We start from the raw sequence: 22,479 nt of genomic DNA on the forward strand, positions 1-22,479 counted from the left end.
ATATATAAACATACAATCATTTTTTTAAATCATTGTCTTGATTACGGATCTACCCAAATCTACGGACCCAAACACGTTACATAAATTGGTGGCAGCTGCGGGATTTGGGTTAGATCTAATTGATTAGTTTATTATATGCTTCTTTCACAATGTCTGGTCTACGGGCTGACATTACATACATAGAACGTCAAATAGAAAATCTCAGTCGAGAGATAGATGAGTCCATGCAATTTTTAGGTTTGCAGGAAAATGTATCTGGCACCTCGATGCCAAGACGAGTAACACGGACGAGTACACCGTTTACAGGTAGATCGGATAGGGCACTTGGTAATGTAAGTCACAGGGATGTAAGCGGAAGGCAGAACTCTGCACACAGCACAAGGATAGATGCAAACGGCCAAAATCAGACGAGAGCAAAATCAAGGAATTTTGTTAAACCTGCTACTTATGACGGTTCAGGCATGTGGAATGACTACTTATCTCATTTTGAGTCTGTGTGTCTGTTAAATGAATGGACTGAGACGGAGAAGGGGTTGTATTTAGCTTCGTCTCTTAGAGGGTTAGCTCAAGGTGTGCTGGGTAATCAGCCAAGGGATGAGAGGCAAAACTATGCAAAACTGGTCAAGGCTTTGCAGGATAGGTTTGCGCCTTTGAACCAGACAGAGCTATATCGGACTCAGCTTAGAGAAAGGAGACAGAGACCATCGGAAAGCTTACCGGAGATGGGTCAGGAGATAAGGAGGCTGGTGAACCTAGCCTATCCTACAGCTCCGGACGACGTTCGTGAGATCCTGGCCACAGAACAGTTTTTAGATGGACTGCATAACTTGGAGATGCGTCTGAAGATAAAACAGGCCAGACCTAACAGTCTAAATGACGCTATACAGAGAGCCGTTGAGCTTGAAGCGTTTTACAGAGCTGAGAGCCGCCGCACTGAGAGTGTGAGAAGCGTGGATCAAGAGGATGTGTCTGGTCATGGTTCAAAGATAGATAAATTCATAGAGACAATGGAGAAAAATATGCAATATCTTCAAAAGGAAATGAAGGATATGAAACAATGGAAGTTTCAAATGCAAAAGAAGGGACGTGATACAGGGCATACCAAAGACGAAACCAGGAATACTTATGCAAATACTACAAGAAAGTGTTACAGGTGCGGATCTGACAAGCATTTGAAAAGAGATTGTCCCTCGAACTCGTCTAACCAGGTCCATCAGCCAGATCATAGCGTTAAGAAGATGAGTATGACAGAGCATAAGCCATGTGATCGGGCTCAAGGCAATGAATACAAGACAGGGGAAGAACACTCGAGAACCATCCACTCTATCAAGGAGTCGGGAGTCTATGTCACTGCCAAAATAAATGAGATGGATGTATACTTACTCATTGATACAGGTGCAACCGTTTCCTTGCTATCAAAGGTATGCTATGGGAACATACAAGGAAATGACACTTGGCGCTTGGAAAAGGTTGACAGAGATGTACTGTCTGCCAACGGATCATCGGTAGGGATATACGGTAAAACATCTATCAGCCTTGCGCTGAATGGAACATCTATACTACAGGAAATGATTGTGGCTGATATATCTGTGGATGGAATCCTTGGTTTGGATTTCCTTGTGAAGCATAAGGCTATTATAAACATGCGTACACACAAAGTTGCTATATCGGGTATAGAACACCTTATTCAGTTAGAAGGCACGGCACAGGAATACAAGATTGCACTGATAAACAGGGTTGTCATACCCCCCAGATCTGAAATATTGGCCGAGGGCAAGATCTGTGCAGGACCGGATGGAGGGTTCCCGGTGAAAATTGGACTTATAGAGCCATCTGAAAAACTGATAAAATCAGATTCTGCTATGCTGGCTAGGTCTTTGGTTCGACGCCAGGAAAGAGTGCCACTCCGCCTTATGAATATGTCAGCAACTAACAGGACTATTCAGTCAGGAACAGTGGTCGGTAAGTTGTCTCCTGTTAGTGAGATGGAAGCAGTACAATGCTCTATAGGTGCTGCAAATTGTAACAAGGAAATACCAAAGCATTTACAAGAGCTGTTCTATAGCAGCACCAAAGTTCTTGGAAACCACGATAAGGGCAAAGCCAGAGACTTGCTTATCCAGTACTCAGATTTGTTCTCAGAGACAGATGAGGATGTCGGTCGAACCTCAGTGGTTCAGCACAAGATCGATACCGGAAATCAACCAGCTATCAAACAGCCACCAAGACGTCTCCCATTTCATATGCAGAAAGAAGTCGATGAACACGTTTCTGACATGCTAAAAAGGGGTATCATTGAGCCTTCATCGAGCGCTTGGTCGTCAGCAATCGTCTTGGTACAAAAGAAGGACGGATCCAAAAGATTTTGTGTAGACTATAGGCGGTTAAATAGTGTGACGATGAAAGACGCCTATCCCTTACCCCGTATCGATGAGTCACTCAATCAGTTGAACGGTGCCAAGTGGTTCAGTACTCTCGATCTGAACGCAGGGTACTGGCAAGTTGAGCTGGACCCAAATGACAAGCCTAAGACAGCCTTCGTGACCCGTCAAGGTTTGTTTGAGTTCAATGTGATGCCGTTTGGACTCTGCAATGCCCCGGCAACATTCGAACGTCTGATGGAGACGGTGTTGTCAGGCTTACAATGGCAAGTATGCCTCATCTATTTGGATGATGTCATTGTGTATGGGAAAACATTTGAAGAAATGTTACACAACCTAGAACTGGTCTTTGAGAAGCTAAGAACAGCTGGTTTGAAGCTAAAGGCCAGGAAATGTACGCTGTTTTCAAAACAAGTCAAATACCTGGGGCATGTTATATCTGAAAAAGGGGTTGAGACGGATGCGGAAAAGGTTGAAGCCGTTAGGAAGTGGCCAGAGCCAGTAAACAAGACGCAAGTAAGGTCCTTTATTGGCCTTTGCAGCTATTATAGAAAGTTCATTGCAAACTTTGCTGAAATAGCTCGCCCTCTGCATCGACTGACAGAAGCATCAGTTGCTTTCAAATGGACTAATGAATGCCAGGTAGCATTTGATGCATTGAAGACAAAGCTGACCTCAGCACCTATCCTCACACATCCCGATTTCAGTAAACCCTTCATCCTTGATACCGATGCGAGCCAAAATGCGATTGGTGCAGCCTTGTCACAGATCCAAAATGGACAAGAGAGGGTAGTAGCTTATGCCAGTAAGGTTCTCAGCAAGACGGAGAGAAGGTACTGTGTGACTAGGAAGGAACTCTTCGCAGTAGTGACGTTTATAAAACATTTCAGGCATTTCTTGTATGGACGCAAGTTTCTTGTTAGGACGGATCACAGTTCTCTCCGGTGGTTGCTTAGGTTTAAGGATCCAGAAGGGCAATTGGCTCGATGGCTAGAGGTGATTTCGCCATATGATATGGAAATCGAGCATCGAGCGGGGCGATTACATGGAAATGCAGATGGGCTAAGTAGAGTTCCTTGTACCCAATGCGGATATTTTGATGATTGGGAGAAAGCAGATGTGCCTGAGGAATATGCCAGGACATTAAAGCATGAGGTCAAAAACACGAGCACTGCTGAATCGAAAACACTCGTAGAAATGCAAGATGAGAGTCGGGATATAAGACTTGTAAAGGATTGGATGGAGGATGGTAAGCGTCCAGACTACAGCGAAGTCACTGCTGAAAGTTACATGGTCAAGTCATTGTGGGCTCAATGGAGTAGATTGGTCCTGAAGGATGAATTGCTTTGTCGTATGTGGGAAGTTGAAGAAAGCAACAATACGACATACCAAATTGTTATGCCGCTCTCACAGCGAAGATTTATCTTGCAGCAGATGCACGATTCCAAGACCTCTGGTCATCTTGGGGTGACCAAGACATTGAACAAGATTAGGCAAGCTTATTACTGGCCAGGGTTGCAAAGCGATGTCCGGAGTTATGTTGCTGGATGTGACCTATGTGCACGGAGAAAAGCTCCACTCAAGACAAAAAGAGGTCCAATGCAACCTTTGCAAGTTGGTTACCCAATGGAGAGGATAGCAACAGATATCCTTGGGGAGTTCCCAGTCACAGATAAAGGGAATCGCTACATACTGGTGGTGTCAGATTACTTCACCAAATGGACAGAGGCCTTCCCAATGCCGAACATGGAGGCTCAAACTGTAGCAAGACTAATTGTAGAAGAAGTAATATGTAGGTTTGGAGTCCCTGTCTTAATACACTCTGACCAAGGCCGCCAGTATGAGAGTCTCTTATTCAAGGAGGTGTGCCACCATTTGCAAATCCGAAAAACAAGAACCACACCATACCATCCTCAGTCTGATGGTATGGTAGAAAGGTTCAACAAAACCTTAGCTACCATGCTAAGTAACTATGTAGACGATAATCATCGGGACTGGGATGAATGCATACCTTTTGTAATGATGGCATATAGAGCGTCCCAGCATGAATCAACAGGATTCACACCAAACATGCTTATGCTGGGTAGAGAGTCTACCACCCCGTTAGATATCGTGTATGATATGCCCTCATCTTGGAAACAGGTACCAAAGCATGACTGGGTCTGGGTTCTGCTTGATCGGATGGAACGGGCTCATCACTTGGTGAGGCGACATTCGGAGGGAGCGATTCTACGACAAAAACACTATCACGACATGAAGATGTCCTATGAACAATTCAAAAGTGGGGACTCAGTTTATGTGTACTTTCCCCAAAGGAAAACTGGTTGTTCACCAAAGTTGACATCGTATTGGCGAGGACCATTCCAGGTCCTGGCAAAGATCTCCGAAGTCCTATACAAGGTCAACTGTGGACGCAATGGAAAGGAACAAATTGTTCATTGCGACAGGATGAAAGCCTGTAAAGCTCAAGTACTCAGAGGCGAGGATATCGAGCCAGAGTCAAGTGACTCTGCAAATGTTGAACTAAATGTGGAAGAGCTGGATGATGACTTTGGTTCATCCTACAAAAAGGTTGAAGTCACAGACGAGTTGGTTGCTGGGAGCCGACCAAGACGCGAAAGGCGTACTCCAACTTGGTTACAAGATTATGTGCAGGACTAGAACCTGAATTTCAGAATTATCTATGTCATTAATTCTTGATCACAGAGCATGTATATCCATCATAGGACCAGTAGTCCTGCTATTGTTTTGTTTTTACTTGTTGCATAAAAAAAATAAAAATTGAGACCATTTGTATAAGGTTAGTTCATTTTACATATTTTTTTCAGATTTACAATGGTAAATACTAAGGTGACCCCCAAGAAGCCTAAAGAGATATGTCCAGTGTGCTTCAAAGAAGTTGAAGGGAAAGATGCCTGGACAGCTCATGTTATAAAGTGTGCCGGCAGCATGTTGGTTTGTGAAAAATGTCGTGTGTCCTTTAAGAAAAAGGAATATATGGCAAAACACATGAGATTGAAACATGCAGAGATCGATCTGTCCAAGGAGTCTGAGAAAGACATTCCAGGCCCTAGCAGCTCACCGACGAATGATACTGACAGTGAAAGTGACTGGGATGAAGATCCAGAGGTACGGTTGGAGGAGACTCCAAGAGACGAGGGACCTCAAACTGAAACCAATGACCTGCTGGCTGGACGTATCTACAGGAAACGCACTATGCCCAGCCCTGTGCAGGCTCCCAGAAAATTCATCTGCAGGACGGAAGTGCATCCTGTTCCAGGTGGCGTGACCGTTGAGACACAGACAGATACTGTTGTAAGTGGTATGGCAGACAAGAGTACCCAGACAGCTGGATACCGGAAGCGAGTAAAGGAGGTTACCATAACCAAGTATCATGAGAACGGCAGAAGCGTAGAGAACATTGTGGAGAGAGAGGAGTTTTACAATATGTAAGAAAGTTGATTTTTGAAACTTTGTACAGAACTGTTCAGACAGGTAGTCTTTAGTCCAAGATTCATCTTGACCTTATGTTATTTGGTGTATGTTTTAAAGACTGGAAGGGTGAACTTAGTTAAAGTTTCATTTGGTTCGGATACGTCTATCTATGCATCTATCATTTCATCATTGTTTTCATATTTCATGTTTTCTCCTCATTAAATTCTTTGTCATCAGCTTTTGATTGTTTTTATCCTGCGAGGACGCATGAGGAATAGAGGCGTGGGTAATGTGACAATTAAAGGTCGGGCTCGGAAGAGTCGGGTTCGGAATGTATCAAGCTATTACGTAAACCGGACTTTATCGTTATGTATAATGATAGCTCCCGAGGGTAGTGCGGGTGCGTATTAGTATATAAGGCGCTGCTTAGCTGATAGTCGACAGTTTGCAGTTGAAACTCCAAGTGGGAAGATCGAAACAGAAGCGGTGAGGTTATAAAGTTACCCTGGTATTAAGTATACGGTGTCTAGTATACTGGTTAATAGGGGAATGGTATTTAATTAAATTAATTAGATTACTTCCACAATTTCTATTGAGATCTGTCTGTGTACAGGACAGATCTCGGGATCGGGACACATCCGAGACCCGCTCGCATAGGACAGGTGCCTACGGATACATACCTGGCCGGACACATACCCAGTCACCCAAATTATATTTGTTTGCCTTTTTAAATTAAGGATAGATAATCCTAAAACTAAATATCTGTATATACTGACTCGTACTTGTTAACAAATCATTTTAGTAATTATTGCTTGATCGGTTTTTATATACATATATAAACATACAATCATTTTTTTAAATCATTGTCTTGATTACGGATCTACCCAAATCTACGGACCCAAACACGTTACACCTTCATTTCCTGCAAAATGCACAAGTTTGTAGATATACTACATAGTAGTTAAAGAAACTTATCATTGGTTGGCAAAAGTTCACTAATTAGAGAAGGCAGGATTTAAAAGATGTCATCACAAAAATTTCTCGTAAAATAATAATTTTTTTTTAGCAAATTGAATCTACATTCTATTTTGAATAAGTTTTTGTTGCTTTTGTCGTCATGGGGCATCTACATTGCACTGCAGCTTGACTAACGTATTTCTTCGTACCAGTAAAACGTTTTATAGGACTCATTTTCAGATTTTGTCTTTGACAGAATACATTTAAGTGCAATCTTTAGAGAGCAAGTAAAACATTGAAAGTGAAAGGAAGGAAAATAACAACTGAAATTAAAGCTTCAGGTACAGTACGCTACCCCCATCCCAACCTTCCCCCGGATAAGGATTTGTAAACATGATTTGGGGAAATTTCAAGTTTCGTACGTTCATCTCCCCCTCCCCCCCCCTTTTTTTTTCTTTTTATTTTTGACCCCCTACATTAAAAAACGATGCTACGTGGCTGTAAGCTGTAACTCTCGCAGCCGCCACTGCAGTTGAAATTTAACCCCATATGAACATTCTTCGAGTTGCTGGGTGACAACGGAATCAGACAATAATATATCCCTGCTAAACATGTTTTAGTGTTGCTGTTTATTGATCCAGATATGACAGACTACTTGTAACGGGATCGATTTTGGTCGCCATATCTGTACTACACTCAGGAGAAGTGTTAAATTACGTGTCATACTGCAAATTCTAAGTTCTCTGAATTCACAGCATAAATTTACAAATATGTAGATATGACAAATCAACTGACGGCTCGGCTCTTTAGAATACTCTGACAACATCCGTGACTTCTCTTTTCATGATCAAACATGAACATCAATATCAATATTCCTCTCCTTCACAAAATACTTATACTAGTAGTCTTTCCCAAGTTATTGCTTCCATCGCTTTTTGATGATTTTTGATAAAAATACACATACCTGTGAAAGAAATACAGTTGAGATCGATAAAAGGGAATGTGTCCAATATATTTTCATTGAACAATTAAAAATGTTTACTAATAAAAGTTCACAGGAAAGAAAACAAATTTCTTACGAAGATTAATGGGAAATTTTTACATCTTTTCTCGATTCGGAGGTACTCGGGATACGTCGCGCAGTTTTTCAACGTTATCATCCGGGCTTATTAATGGCTGATGCAATGCAAAATCCACGTAGACTTTCTATTTTTGGATGTGTATTGAAACCTGAAGCGGTAGAGGGGTCGTTTCAAAACAGATGATCTGGACATTTTTCATATTAGTGGATGAACGTAGTTTTAGCACAAAGGTATCTATGTTTATCGAAATATCAATCAAAAATTGGTGAAAGCAAAAACTCGTAACAGAGTTAAATCAACTACTATATAATGCTTACTCTGAACAAAACATCAGCCTCTGAGATTTTTTGTCTGAAGCGTAACAGAACCAAAATGTGTCTATTCACGGGCGTTTAGATTTCATTTTTATTTTGAAGGAAAGAGATCGATACATACAGACATTTCACGCTAGATCGATCATTGCTCAAAACTTTAAATCTTTAAATATCACATCGCAACAACGTATGTACAGACGAACATGGCGGGGCAGGTTGTTTATAGAAGGGTCTCCCTTCACAAAGCAGCAACAGAAAACGATATTCTCTATCTCGAGAATGCTTTGCTGGATGGAAACTTTGACTCTGAAGTAAATCTCAAGGATAAGAATGGGAATACTGTGTTACATTGTCTTCTGAATTCTAATACATTCACAGACTTGGAGGAAGTAAAGCGAGGAATTCAGATCCTTATTAACGGCGGGGCAGACATCAACCTACAAAACAACAATGGAGAAACTCCTCTTCATTCGGTGATTAACAACTACTTAGAATCTATTCCTGAGATTATTAGATACCTACTAACTCATGGAAAGGATTACCAAATGACTATACAGGACAATGACGGGTACTCTCTGTTTCATATGTTCATGTCAGATTTCAGTGATCATGTCAAAGAAAAGGAGAATTACCGGGAAATACTGAGAGAGAAAGAGAACTTCATTCAGAGTTTACTTCGCGGGGAAATATTGAGTTTCAACGCCCCTGCATTGTTAAATCAAAAAGAAAACAATGACTACTCAGCATTTTATACGTATATCGGAAACTCGTCCTGCTCTGCTGATACAGTCCAACTAATGGTTGACTGTGGTAGCGATGTAAACACTTCGTCCAAAATAGGAACAACGCCCCTCATGGAGACGATATTAAGGAGACGTTCCGAAATCGCTGAGATTCTATTAAAGGCAGGGGCGAACCCGAATCAAACAGACATATTTGGCCAAACCTGTATTTTTCGAGTCTTCACAAACAGTTGTTTTGAATTGCTGAAACAGTATGGCGCGAATTTCTGCATAAAAGACAAATTTGGAAGAAGTCCAATCACAAACATCGCCCTGTATACCCCTGAAGATCTTCCCTCGTCAAGCATTGTCATCTCTCAGAATTTTTCCGAGCATTTACCGGTTTTTGAGAATTTTCTCGCTGCTGGAGTAGACTGCAGCTCTGTAGACGTACATGGTTCTTCTGTACTTCACTATGCCGCGTGGTACGGGGAAATAGCAATGATCAGAGCACTCATTCAACATGGGGCAAATCTGGATGCCCAAGATAACAATGGTTTTACACCACTAGATCTAGCATTGCATGTGGGTAACGATCATATATACGGTCTCCTTGGTAAACCAGATTCAGAGATCAGTGAACCTGGTTATGAAACAAAGTACTGCAGACTTTTCATAAATCAAGAAGAGACAGAAAATATGAAATTCGTCTTGAAAGACACTGTAGGGATAAATGATGATCCAGCTATTCTTTTGACGTCGCTAATCAGTTCTTCAAGGCTTGGGATGACGTCACTGAGACCCGAAACGAGGCAGATCACGTCTGAAGTCACAACTCTAATGCAAAAGATAGCGACAGTTGTTGGCAGGCTCAATCCACTTTTCTCTTGTACAGTTTACCCAACCGGAAGCTCGGCCGAAGGCACAAAAATTGGCGATCCCGCCGAATTTGATTTCGTATTTTGCTTGGATAACTTTTCAAAGCTTTGCATACCATGCCAGGATGACGAAATTTTAAATAGTGGATTCGTTCGTTTAGAGGCAATCTCCAATTCCTGTGAAGACTTGCAAAAGTTACAAACATTTCTTGATGGAACAATTCTCTCAGCACATCTAATTCGAGGTGCTTTTCAAGACCTTATTACCGCAGCTCTAAACGAACCTGAGGTGTGGACGTTTAAACATTTGTATTTTGACGGTCTTCTCGGGTACCCAACCGACAAACCGATTTTAAAGCTTGAACTTCACTGGTTTGGTAGCATCATGAAGCATATGATTGTGGGTGTGGATATTGTTCCCGGTGTATTGATGCCAGACTGGAGACCAAAGGAGTCCATTACAGATATACCCATATGTCCTGATGGTGAACAGTTTCTTTTGATTTTTCACTCACCAGAATGCAGTCAATGGAAAGACAAAGACAACGAGCATTTGGTGAGGATATCAAGTTCCTTGATGGAGAAACAGTACCTGAGAAGTCTTCCGCAGATATGTATTGAGAGCTACGCGGCAGCAAAAATTTTAAAGAGCATTAACTTCTCCCCTAAAGTGCAGTTTAATGAAGATAACTTTGAAAAGTTTGAATCTCCAGAGTTTAGAATTTTAGACGAGTCAATGCTACAGAAATCAGATGAAAGACAAGTTAAAAGGAGTATTAAGACCCATACAAATGAAGAAGTCGGAACTGTCACGGAGAAGGACTCTGACAAATGTTTAATGTCTATTGTACAAAGCAACGTGTCTGAAAAACAATCTGGGGACTTAAAAACAAACGAACAGCAAAGGGAGCACAACGGTGTTTCGCCATGGATTATGGAAATTGACGGCAGTTACAATGTTCGTAAGTTATTCACCCCAAAGGACCAATCCATAAAGAAGAAGAAAATATACTTTGATGCACAAATGGGAATGAACTGTAAAACTTCAGTTTATGAAAGTGAAAAACACAAACTGATCTATTTTAAACCTTATGAGATTGAGCCTAATTCCGCTGAAATGGACGAGACTAATGAATCAGAAAAGAAAGATATTTATGAAGAGACAGAAACTCTAGATGACGAAACAAACTTGGCATGTAGTGAAGAAAACAGTCTATCAGAAGGAGAGGGTGGTTTATCTACTGATGGTAATGAAGATAATGAGAGAGATTTCGTAAGTGTTGATGAAGATGACGAGAAAGTTTGTTCAATTGATAACGATGAAGAGGACGATTGTTCGATTGAAGAGGAAATGGATGAGAAAGATTGTTCGATTGAAAACGATAAAGATGATGAAGAAGGCGGTGAGGAAAAAGATGATGAAGAAGACGATGACGAAGAAATCGAAGAAGATGATATTGAATGGGAGGGTGGTGATGTCGTATCTGCCTCAGAAGAGATTTCAAGTTATATGTTAAAAACCTGTTTATTTTATGTTTTACGAGAAGACAAATCGAATACATTTACTTTGCTAGAATTGACAATTAAGATATATGAAAAGCTACAGGCGTTCGCCAAGGAATATCGTTTACCTTATTATTTCCTACCCTATATGGACGTATTTACTTTTGTAAATTCTCACATAAGGGTGATCCCAGACAATGAGCTAGAAGTGGCAAGAAAACAAAGTTGTGAGAGAATTCGTGTATTATGTAATGTAATTTTAGGAATATTAAAACAACAGAAAACGTGATTCTAAAACTAGAATAGAGTTAACAGAGTAAATATACTGGTATTACAAATACATCTGATATATTAGTGTTCTTGATGTGGACAATATCAAGTTACTTAAAACTCGTGTTTTGTAGAGTGTTTTTAATTATAGCTGTCAACTATCTAACTGGAATAAATAAGGTAACAGACGTGTTTAAGAAATTATTTATACGACCCATCTACCTATTTTTATTACCGAAGAAAGTCACTGTATAAAACAATATAGTAATCTGTTTGATGATACCTATATACTACGGTTTTTCATAGGGTTTATGTGAGCTGATACATTGAAGCTTGGCCACTTTTTTTCTTTTTCTTGCTTTTTTTTGTTGCTTGTCAAAATTTCTGATGAATCTAGCCCCCCTTTCAATTTCTTTCTGACGCCACTGACGTTCATTTCCTGGCCGGAAGACCATAAACTGAGTACTAAAAATTTCAAATTAATATAGCATTTAAAATAATTGAAAACTTTAATGAAATTTTGTAAGCCTTTGAAATACCGGACCAAATGGTAGAGTGGCCATTTAATTACATGTAGATAAGATGTATTCCAAAGGTTAATCTCAGTTTCGCTCTTTTCTAAAGACCCTTTGCACATATAAATTGTTAAAAGAGTTCTAAATCCGTTGTACGTTCCAGGTTGTGCAGCTAACTTTTTATTATCGGCAACCTTCATTATAACCCGCCTCAGTAAGATTTCAAGTAAGATTTCAATATATTCCTCCTCTTCGTATTGAAGGGCTACTTTCGGTCTAAAAGGTACACAGGTCGAGATGAAGAAACTGAGTGGCGTTCTTTTTATAGCAACCCGAGTTAAAACATTCATGATTGGGTCTTGCTTGGTTGACTTTCCTTATAAATATTGATTTTATTCTCAGTGACGATTATTTACTTATTTTCTAAACAAACCGTTTTCACATGAAATATGTTGTACATTTAACCATACAATGTATGTGCTATTTCCAGCACACATCAAATCAAACTTCCATTGGTTGTGGCTGTATAAAAACTGTTGTCAATAAAATATCCAAAACTGGTACACAGTTCCAGTTTTCTTTAAAGTACTTTTTCATGGTGATCTCTGAATGCTTCGCGGTGAGCGCGATGAATAAATTGGTTAAGTTGGTAAAAGTCGCCCAAAATTACATTATTGTTATCCTGCACAACCCTGTCATCATTGGTGTGTTATATATGTATACCCCATTCCACAGTGCATAAATATTTCCTTTGAGCATTAACGCTCGAGTCATCAGAAAACTTCAAGTTACATGCAGAATTATCAAATAACGAGTATTTGAACAAAATATAGATTTTTGAAGAATACAGCTTTTATTGCTTTAAACAAAAATCGTCAAAGCAATATATGTATTTTCATGATTTACAAAATCCCGCAAAAGTATTGAAAACAAAGTCGATCATTGATTGATCTAAATTGTGCTAAATATTTAATGATACAGATTTTAAGATAAGATAAGATAGGTTATTTCTGTTTGGGCCAAGAGGTTATGCAAGTTCACAATTATTATTGAGAGAAATTCCTAAATGAGAGATTTCACATACAGAATAGTCCATACTCACGCATACATGTATATGAAAGTGCAGCAGGTGGGTAAATCATGTGGATACCTATATACACTAATACATCAACAATATACATATCTATATATGTAGTCAGAAAATAGCTAATGCAAATATAAAGATGATATCATGAAATGTATAAGTGTTTCACTAGTTTATTTAAATCTCAAAGTATTCTGTCTTTTTTCTTGAAAGCATTAATAAGAAATTCACTTAACTTTGTAATTATTGTTCTGTCTTCTTCGGATATGAACCAGATAAATTATATTTAGTCTTTCGATCTTTGTGAATAACATGAAATTTTTGTTATTGAGATCCAATAAAAATTTGTATTTCTTTCTTCTTTATATATTGGACAATCAGTAAGACGTGACACTTGTCTTTTACACAATTTTGCTTACATAATAAACATGTTTTGTTTCTTCCTGAAGGAATTCTTTGCCCAGTACTGTTAATTTTCTGACTGAAAAATACTACACTTTTGTACCAACAGTTAACGTTGGATAGGCTAATAATAAATATTTTCTTTTAGACGCATTGTATAACAGGGATGATTCTGCACTTAATTCCAATTAACATATACCAGTATAATATTAAAGATGCTTCGAATTACAAAGTATTGAAAAATACAAAGGATTTCGTCCCAGTTCAGAAATAATTGCAATATTTGTACTTTTTTACTCAGCTGCTAATACCTATTTACAAAATTTGATATTTAGTCTTTCACTTCCCTAGTTTTAAAAATATCACATAAATGCTTGTCTTTTTCGTGTACATGCGTGATGTAATGTATATGTGTTCCCCAAATTTCATAACCACATATAATGCTATAGCTTTAGTTTATTGTATGATCAAAAAGATGTAAAAATTTTAGGTCTTTGCATAGTTTGAAAGAGGTGTAAGAACTTTATAATATAGATCAAATCTTGCTTCTTTGAATGAGCCATAGGAGGACATAGTTATACGGCGGGCGGCTATAATATAAAAATATTTAAATCATTCCATATGTGAATTTTCAAAAAGTGAGATTTTCATTAATAAGGTGAACACTTATGTCGAAAATAACAACTTTGGTCTTGTTTGTATTGATTTTTAAACAGTTTTTAAGCACCAAACTCATTGAATAAAAATTTAATTAATTTGTGTCGGTGACATTTATAAGTGTTTCGATGGGATGGGATGGCCTCAATTTGATAAGTATCTGATAAGTATTTCAATTTCTAATTTGATATTCGATTAACGAATCAATTAGAGAGAGAGAGAGAGAGAGAGAGAGAGAGAGAGAGAGAGAGAGAGAGAGAGAGAGAGAGAGAGAGAGAGAGAGAGAGAGAGAGAGAGAACAAACATCGGGTTCGTTATTCAGTGTTCGTTCCCGATATTATACAAGATGTCAACAAATATGTTGTTGAACAAGATCGCTAGTAGAAATTTTGTGAAATTAGGGAGACAAAGTAAAAGACTATGTTCAACTCACATTGAACGGAAGAAATCGAGTGATAATTCAAACGGATTATTTACAGAGGAACACCAGCAATTGCGAGATACATTGAAAAAGGCACGGAATTTGTTATTGATGCACTTTGATCTGTTGATGAGCTGTTGATGATGATCAAAGTGTTTACACACTTAAAATAATTGTATTTATTGTCATCTGCAGTCATTTGCAACGCGAAGTAGGATAATTCACAATAAATCCCAGGAAATCAACCGAAGCATATAAAGCATTAAACTCTGTTAAGATACTGTACAGATTATAACAATTTACTGCATGTTGAAGTAAAATTTTCATTAAGCAAGTCTGAATCTATAACAACAAATGCAGTAGTTGACTTACTTGATTTTATGCAAACTTACTTTTTCATGAGTTTAATCCTATTTATTTTAACCTTTTTATTTATACACATTAGATAATTGACAAGGAGATCAATCCATATGTTGACCAATGGGAACAAGAGGGGCAGTTTCCTGCCAAGAAAGTGTTCAAAACTTTGGGAAATGCGGGTCTTCTTGGTGTCACCAAACCAACAGGTAAGCATCAAATGTACATTTATATTAGGGAGAAAAAATAATGAGTGAAATCATTTTACCTTTCCATTAATTAATTTACTACTTCAAAAATCACTATTCCCTTGAATACCGTACATCCGGTAATTTCTCGATGATCTAATTTTCACTTTTTTTGCGATGTCTTTTAAATCACAAATTTTTGAATACGCGAAATTATGTTCTGTATTATTTTCTATAAAAACCTTTTTAAATTGCAAAAAATGACTGGCGCAAATTTAAAATGATACACATTTTCCCCATTTTCGCAAATTTTGTGCTGGATCAACAAATTATCTATGGAGCGTTCATTATTTCAGAATATGGAGGTTTGGGCCTGGACTACACCTACAGTGTGGCTCTAGCAGAAGAATTAGGCAACATTAACTGTGGCGGTGTTCCTATGGCTATTGGTGTTCAGACTGACATGTCAACTCCAGCACTGGCCAAGTATTCACTTTTCATTGTCTGTAGCAAATTGATTTTAAAATGGTCTTCTTTTGTATTACCCTCAGTCATGCACTTGTCTTTGGTACGTAAAGTCTTGATAGCTGTAAAGGAGGGTATTTATAGTCCATGTGTAAATCAGTTTTACCTGTTTATTTCCAAGGTCTAGCAATTATTTTTTAAAATATTAATATGAAATGCCAAAAGGTCATTGTCTTGTTGGTGGCCAAACAGAAGGTCAAAATTTATTTCATGAAACTTAATTATTGTCTGGTTCATAGTGTTTCACTAATACATGCATAATGATCAATAATTGGAGGTTTTACATTAATATAAATGACAAGAAGTTTTCATCGATATCCGAAATCTCATCATAAATTTAGATTTGGCAGTGACAAACTCAAGAGAGAGTTTCTAGCTCCATCTATATCTGGTGATTTTGTGTCCTGTATTGGGGTCAGTGAGGTCGGGGGAGGATCAGATGTGGCTAGTAAGTCAATTTACCTGTATAGTTTTATATATGCATTTGTTCAATTTGCTAAATTTCTCTTTTTGTTGTATTTTTGTTTCTTTATATTCATATTACTTGGTAGGTGTGAAAACTACAGCTGTTAAAAAGGATGGAGATTACATTATCAATGGTGGAAAAATGTGGATCACTAACGGAGCCCAGGCGGATTGGATGTGTCTCCTGGCAAACACTAGTGAGGGTCCGGCACACAGGAACAAGTCACTCATCTGTCTCCCAATGAACTTACCAGGTATGGTGTCATTTGTCCCCATGTAAACTAAATTATATGTCTTCTTTATTATAAGTATGAACAACATAAATATGTCTCCTCATGAACAAATCAGATATTTGAAGTGAGGAAACTCCCTGTTAGATAGATTTATTATTTGCATGTTTACTGGCACTGTACCAGTTATCGGCTAAAATTTTACGTTTTCTTTTCGTCATTCCTTATTTCTTGATATTTTTGGATAAAACTTGACATACTTTAAAAAGTGAACTCCTTATTTATCAATCTGTTAGTTTATATCATTATTTAGAACCCAAAACATCTTGTTTTGTGCTTTTAAGCACGCCCCGAATTTGCCGAGTTTTTACGATTTACTGTACCAGTTATTGGCTTCGTGATAATAACATAGTAAAAATCCGTGTTCATGTTGATTTTATACTCTGCTAAATGTAGTTTGAATTATGCCCCTTGTGAGGTCAGACTAAAGTATTCAGGGTCATGATATATTATAAACAAAACTCATAAAATAATTCGTTTATTATCATACGGTAATACACCAAATTGTATACTATTCAATACATAATTGTGCAATCAGGCGTTCAATTGCACTACGAATCTCTCGGAAATTCGTGAATTCCTTTTGTTTATACATGTTAAATGTATTGATTTTATATGTCAAATCAAAGAAGGGATATAATAACGTATCACAAAGAGGTAATATTCTATTTTTAACTTATTACGTCACTCCCCCCACTGCTGAAAGTGCAAAGATGTAAAATCTGCGGTAAACAATGATCGTTTAAGCTCATGTATAAAACATATTCAAAAAAGTTTTCAAGCAAACTTACTTTTCTTTATTCGAAAAAGACGACTGAATTAAAATATCTTGGATTGTCGCGTGCTATAAACCCGAACTCTCAGTTTAGCCGATAACTGGTCTTAGCCGATAACTGGTACAGTACCAGTAAGTAATTTTCTGATAACCATCAGATTGTTAAAAGTTTTAATATTTAAGCTCCATGTACAACTTTAATTTATATTGCAGGAATCACCGTTGCAAAAAAGATTGACAAGATGGGCATGAGGTGTTCTGACACGGCCCAGATTTACTTTGAGGATGTACGGGTTCCTCAGGATCATGTAATTGGGGAGGAGGGGATGGGGTTCACGTACCAGATGCTGCAGTTCCAGGAAGAGCGACTATATGGAGCAGCTGCCAGTAAGTAACAGGTGTCATACATCAGTCAAATTAGATGTCCCTCATTGTATTGATTTCATAATTCTGTACAATTCATTAAATAAAAACCACCTGGAAAATATCATTTTGGTGAAATGTAAAAATCACATAATTTTTTTTTTTATATTAGATATTGTTCTGTTGTTAATTTCAAATAGTGATGTGGCGTTTTTAAATTTGCTTAATGGTTTCCTTTTATAGCTGTGCAGCCCCTTGATAATTTGATCGCATCAACTGCTGATTACTGCAGACAGAGGAAGGTTTTTGGCTCACCTCTCCTAAACAACCAGACCATACACTTCAGGCTAGCAGAACTGTCCACAGAGGTGGAGTGTCTCAGGTCGCTGATCTACCGTAGTGTGGGTATGTATTACCGTAGTGTGGGTATGTATTACCGTAGTGTGGGTATGTATTACCGTTGTGTGGGTATGTATTACCGTACATAAGGGTACCAGTATGGAAATATTTATGATAGAGTGAGGAATAATTTCTTTAACACTAAAAACATCAAGCTATTTTGTAAGATAATGTTAATTTTTTGTGGGAGAGGGAAGTTTGCTTTATTTACCAGTCAATGAATAGAGAAATGCAATGGATGTATACATGTAATTGAGATATGCTACTGGGTTGGGTTTTTTTTTGCAATCAAAAGTAATTTTGCAAAATTTCTTTTACATTCAGTGATTTATCATCACATAAAATGAAATTGAAGTAAGTTAACTGATAGTATTAGTGCTTGACTATTATCTAAATGTAAATTCAGTCTGTTATAGTTGAACAGAAGAATATTTTTAAGGTTATTAAAGACATTTACTTGAGAATCATTTTAAATTTTGATGTATCTTTCGTAACTTCAATGTTATTTGTGTGTGTTACTATTACAGAAGAAATTTACATCTGATAACTAGTATGGTCGTAGTTGACAACTGTTCTTTTGTAGGCGACTACGTGAGCGGACAGGATATGACAAGACTGGCCTCCATGTGCAAGCTGAAGGCAGGGCGCCTGGCTCGGGAGGTTACAGACTCCTGCCTACAGTTCTGGGGAGGGATGGGCTTCACTAACGAGGTCCTTGTAAGCAGGTTCTACAGGTATGCACAGATAATCACCGGTTTTGTATATTTATGTGCTGATGGTACCGCAAGTACCTGTACTCAAAGAACAAATAGAGTATAGGATTTGAGACTGGGAATTCACAGATACATGGTATACACAATTAATTAAACATTTGTTTATTTATAGGCAGATTATATCTCCATTGCTGAAAGACCAAAGAAACTATAGATTAAAATCAAAAATATTGTTTTCACTGTTGGTACTTCGTTGGTTTTATTGACCAAAAAGAAGCAACGGCTTATAAGTTATATGTAGCGTTCTACAGTTATCTGATGTTTTGATATCATTCCTCTCAGACAGCTTTCATAGAACAAAGATTACATGTGACCTGATCTGCCTGAACTCCACGTTTAAGCCTAGGGTAGAATAGAGTGTATGCATACCAAAACCCTGTAATGGTTAATGCAGTGCCTTGATGTGAAGCATGCCTGATTGAAAACCTGGTTTTGTTGTTCATTGCAGAGATTTCCGTCTGTTGTCTATAGGAGGAGGGGCTGATGAAGTCATGCTGTCAATCATATGTAAATATATGAACACCTTACCAAAACCACCAAAGCAAAAGTGAAGCCTGTTGGCAAACAAAAGCTTATTTGTGATTGACTGTAGGTTTTTTTACTATACATGCGAACTAAATGGCTCATGTACATAATTGTTCTTTATGATTATACTCAATTTCATTTTATGTAATGAAGACATTTTAGCAGATTTACACATGTACTTGATCTTGTATGCATCATGATGACAAGTCCTTAGTGATTTGATATAATAATTATGATATCAGATTACATATAATTTTAAATAATCCAAATCAACGAACGTGATGTTAAATTGATGAATGTAGCAGAATAACCTCCATGGTCGAGAAATGTTGCTTTGAAATATAAAAGCCGAGGCGCTAGCCGAGGCTTTTATATTTCAAACAACATTTTGAGACTGAGGAGGTTATCCTGCAACATTCACAATAACAAGAACTTTATTTCTATTCTACTAACAGCCCAGTATTTCTACAGATCGTTTCTCCTATAGAGAGATGATCTAGGTCATTTTGACAGCTGTTCCGTGTAACCCCAACGGTTTTGTTAGTAATGTTAACGTGTATCCATCAAAGGAATCACTTGCAGACGACAGAATTTTTCTTTGGATTTTTAATACTCTTCACTTATTTATAAAATATCTTTGAATCATATTCCTAATATTTTAAGGGCAATTTAATACGATTATTACTTCTACGGTACACGTTATATATTTTATGTAAAAGCACGCAGTGATAATGTGCTAGGGAGGTCCTAGGAAGAGCTGCAGACTCATCCAAAAAATCTTGACAAGCCAAAAAAACAAAAAACAAAAAAAAAAAGGAAAATAGTTACTAAAATCCTTAAAATCCTAAACCGAGGGGGTAGGGTATACTTTTAACTTCAATTTTACGATTATTTCCTTATTTTCAATGTAAATTTTTACATGGTCCCATAACAGTGGGGGGGGGGGGGGGGGGGGGCAACTCCATCTTAATTCAATTTTTGTATGTAAATTTAAGAAAAATATTTGCTGCGCAAAAAAGTGGGGGGCCAGGCCCCCTGATGCTACGTGCCTGCGGTTTGAAGTTGTATTTTCATGATCAGTGCCAGACATATAGGTATTTCTGATCTGATAATTCACTGATGACGTTCGTGGTATATTGGAGAATAATATCTGCGGCATCTCTTTGATCTCGGCAATAACTGTAGTAGAATTTGTGATGATACATGATCTCTTCAATTTTGTTTTCTAATTAACACAAGAAGAAGTTGACAGCATTGATCTATGATATTGAAATACAGTTGTACTCATTGCATTATATGATTTATTCTTTTCACTCTAACGTCTTTGAAATAAAAAAGAGATTCATTGAGTAAAGTTATTTATTGTCCAACGGGTAGCTATTTTACAATTGCTATCTTTCATGTGTAGAGTTCAGATTGCCGTATGGCATACGTTAGTGTCATGTCTTCCCGCGCTGTGGTCATGTGACAACAGCGTACTTCCCGTCTGTCTGGAGTGAATTTCCTCGCTTCTTTTGTAGCAAGGTAAACATTTGACCATCATTAAAATTCGACGGCACTGTGGAGTAAATAAGAAGTAAATAAAAGGATTGATTGTAAAGTTCAAGTGAAGTAAGATAAATGCTATTCTGTATATTATGAAATAAACAGTCGATAGTTCTATCTTCCCTGCCAGTTTGATCGTATCGTGTATATTTATAGGAAGTGTCGTCACGAGATACGTCAAGATGACGACCGACACGACCTTTGACATTCTGTCACGTGTTGATTGTCTATTATTCATCACGGACTCCCTCAAAGCCTTTAGTTTTAGAAAATGGCAAATCAAAATAATGATAATCGGCAAAAAAGTGACGATAATGGTGACACTAAAATTGACCAGCCGACCAAGTACAGGGTCGTTGCTTATTCTCACAGCATAGATATAGAAGGACGACGGGATGGTACAAACGATCCAAACTGTCAGAGACGCAATGAAAACAGTTCTGTTGGTCTGCTTGGCCAGACTTGATAGAGGATGCGCGATCATAAAGTACTGCTGGACCGACAGGAAGGTCACGTGAGATGCTGAGGAAAAAGCACTAGTCACAACAATAACACTTAAGACGTTAGCCGCTGTTTCACTCCCTTTGTTATCCGGAAAGAACCAGTGTAAATGAACAAAAAAGGTATTGAAAATCAAATAAAGAAAATCTGCCAGCGCAAGAGCTGCAAATCCCATAAAGACGGGTTTGTGTAGGCGCCTTGTCCGAAAGATGGTGGCAAGAACGGCTCCATTGGCAATGATTCCAACCAGTGACACACAAGTAGCAAGAATGACGATGCTTGGACATATTGGTGAATTAGAACAAGTATCTCCATCCTCGCCATATTGGGACGAATTATTCGACATGTTGTGTTGTCCACTTTCGTCCGCAACTACGTCCCACCTATATCTAATCTCCATTAATGGCCTAACCGTGCGACAATGATTAATTTGTGGAGCAGATTGTTTCACTGTATCAGTTACCGCCTGAGGGAAGATGGAGATTATTATTACCGTAACGTTCCTTTGTTTCACCTGCTGATAACAGTAATAAACAGACATTGAACATTTTATGAATACACTTGGGTTTAAGTCGACTTTGTTATACTCAATTAACGCTTTCTATTCATCCAAAGCTACCAGCTTTTCAGAAAATGATTGAAGCAACATTAAATTTCTTTGCACAAAATCGCAATAAACTTTAGTAGTTCACTCAAATGATGACTAGTTTCTTCAATGTGTACTCTCGCCCATTTGAACTAGCATGTACATGCTCTCCTTTAGAGTATTGGTTTGGGAAGAGCATTGTTTCCATCTGTATCGTACATGTATGTCAGGGCCGACCATTTTAAAGGTTGAATGAGATGCTAAACCACCGGTTACTGCTTGAAACTGAAAACATTTTTAAAAGGCATTCCAACATCACATAACATCTTGTAATTTTAAATAACTCATTTTTTACCCTTATTTAAGGAACGGTCTACAGAAAGTTTTATAAAACATTTGTTATTTGGTCAAATAGAATCTGTACGTGTATTTTTCAATTGATTTTGGTGTTTTTGTACGCCCTGGTTTTTTTCTGGGGGGTGGGCGGGTGTTTATTATTTTTATTTTTTAATTTTCTTTAGACCTTTTAGCTTACATGGAGGTTATCTATTGCATGTATTGTACCT

At 37.9% G+C, this 22,479-nt stretch overlaps 2 protein-coding genes across 2 annotated transcripts; both read left to right on the forward strand.

The window, feature by feature from the left end:
- The first annotated feature begins 8,242 nt into the window (after positions 1-8,242).
- LOC136275686 (uncharacterized) lies at positions 8,243-12,624 on the forward strand. Its single transcript, XM_066085396.1, has one exon. It carries the CDS (start codon positions 8,373-8,375, stop codon positions 11,559-11,561), a length of 3,189 nt encoding a protein of 1,062 aa, XP_065941468.1. The 5' UTR covers positions 8,243-8,372; the 3' UTR covers positions 11,562-12,624.
- Positions 12,625-14,514: 1,890 nt separating this feature from the next.
- LOC105322214 (probable acyl-CoA dehydrogenase 6) lies at positions 14,515-19,987 on the forward strand. The gene is made up of 9 exons (XM_011420794.4): positions 14,515-14,714; positions 15,067-15,187; positions 15,523-15,652; positions 16,033-16,139; positions 16,243-16,410; positions 17,435-17,608; positions 17,828-17,989; positions 18,567-18,717; positions 19,205-19,987. The coding sequence occupies exons 1-9, from the start codon at positions 14,547-14,549 to the stop codon at positions 19,305-19,307; spliced, it is 1,284 nt and encodes a 427-aa protein (XP_011419096.3). The 5' UTR covers positions 14,515-14,546; the 3' UTR covers positions 19,308-19,987.
- The last annotated feature ends 2,492 nt before the right edge of the window (positions 19,988-22,479 follow it).

This window comes from Magallana gigas, chromosome 5, assembly GCF_963853765.1.
Source record: "Magallana gigas chromosome 5, xbMagGiga1.1, whole genome shotgun sequence".
Lineage (NCBI taxonomy): Eukaryota > Metazoa > Mollusca > Bivalvia > Ostreida > Ostreidae > Magallana > Magallana gigas.

Bases quoted from the DNA above. Each gene is read 5' to 3' on its own strand.
- LOC136275686 (XM_066085396.1), top strand. From the start codon at position 8,373: ATGGCGGGGCAGGTTGTTTATAGAAGGGTCTCCCTTCACAAAGCAGCA.
- LOC105322214 (XM_011420794.4), top strand. From the start codon at position 14,547: ATGTCAACAAATATGTTGTTGAACAAGATCGCTAGTAGAAATTTTGTG. The intron at 15,653-16,032 runs GTATTCACTTTT...TCATAAATTTAG, and splicing joins TCAACTCCAGCACTGGCCAA to ATTTGGCAGTGACAAACTCA. The intron at 17,609-17,827 runs GTAAGTAACAGG...TTCCTTTTATAG, and splicing joins ACTATATGGAGCAGCTGCCA to CTGTGCAGCCCCTTGATAAT.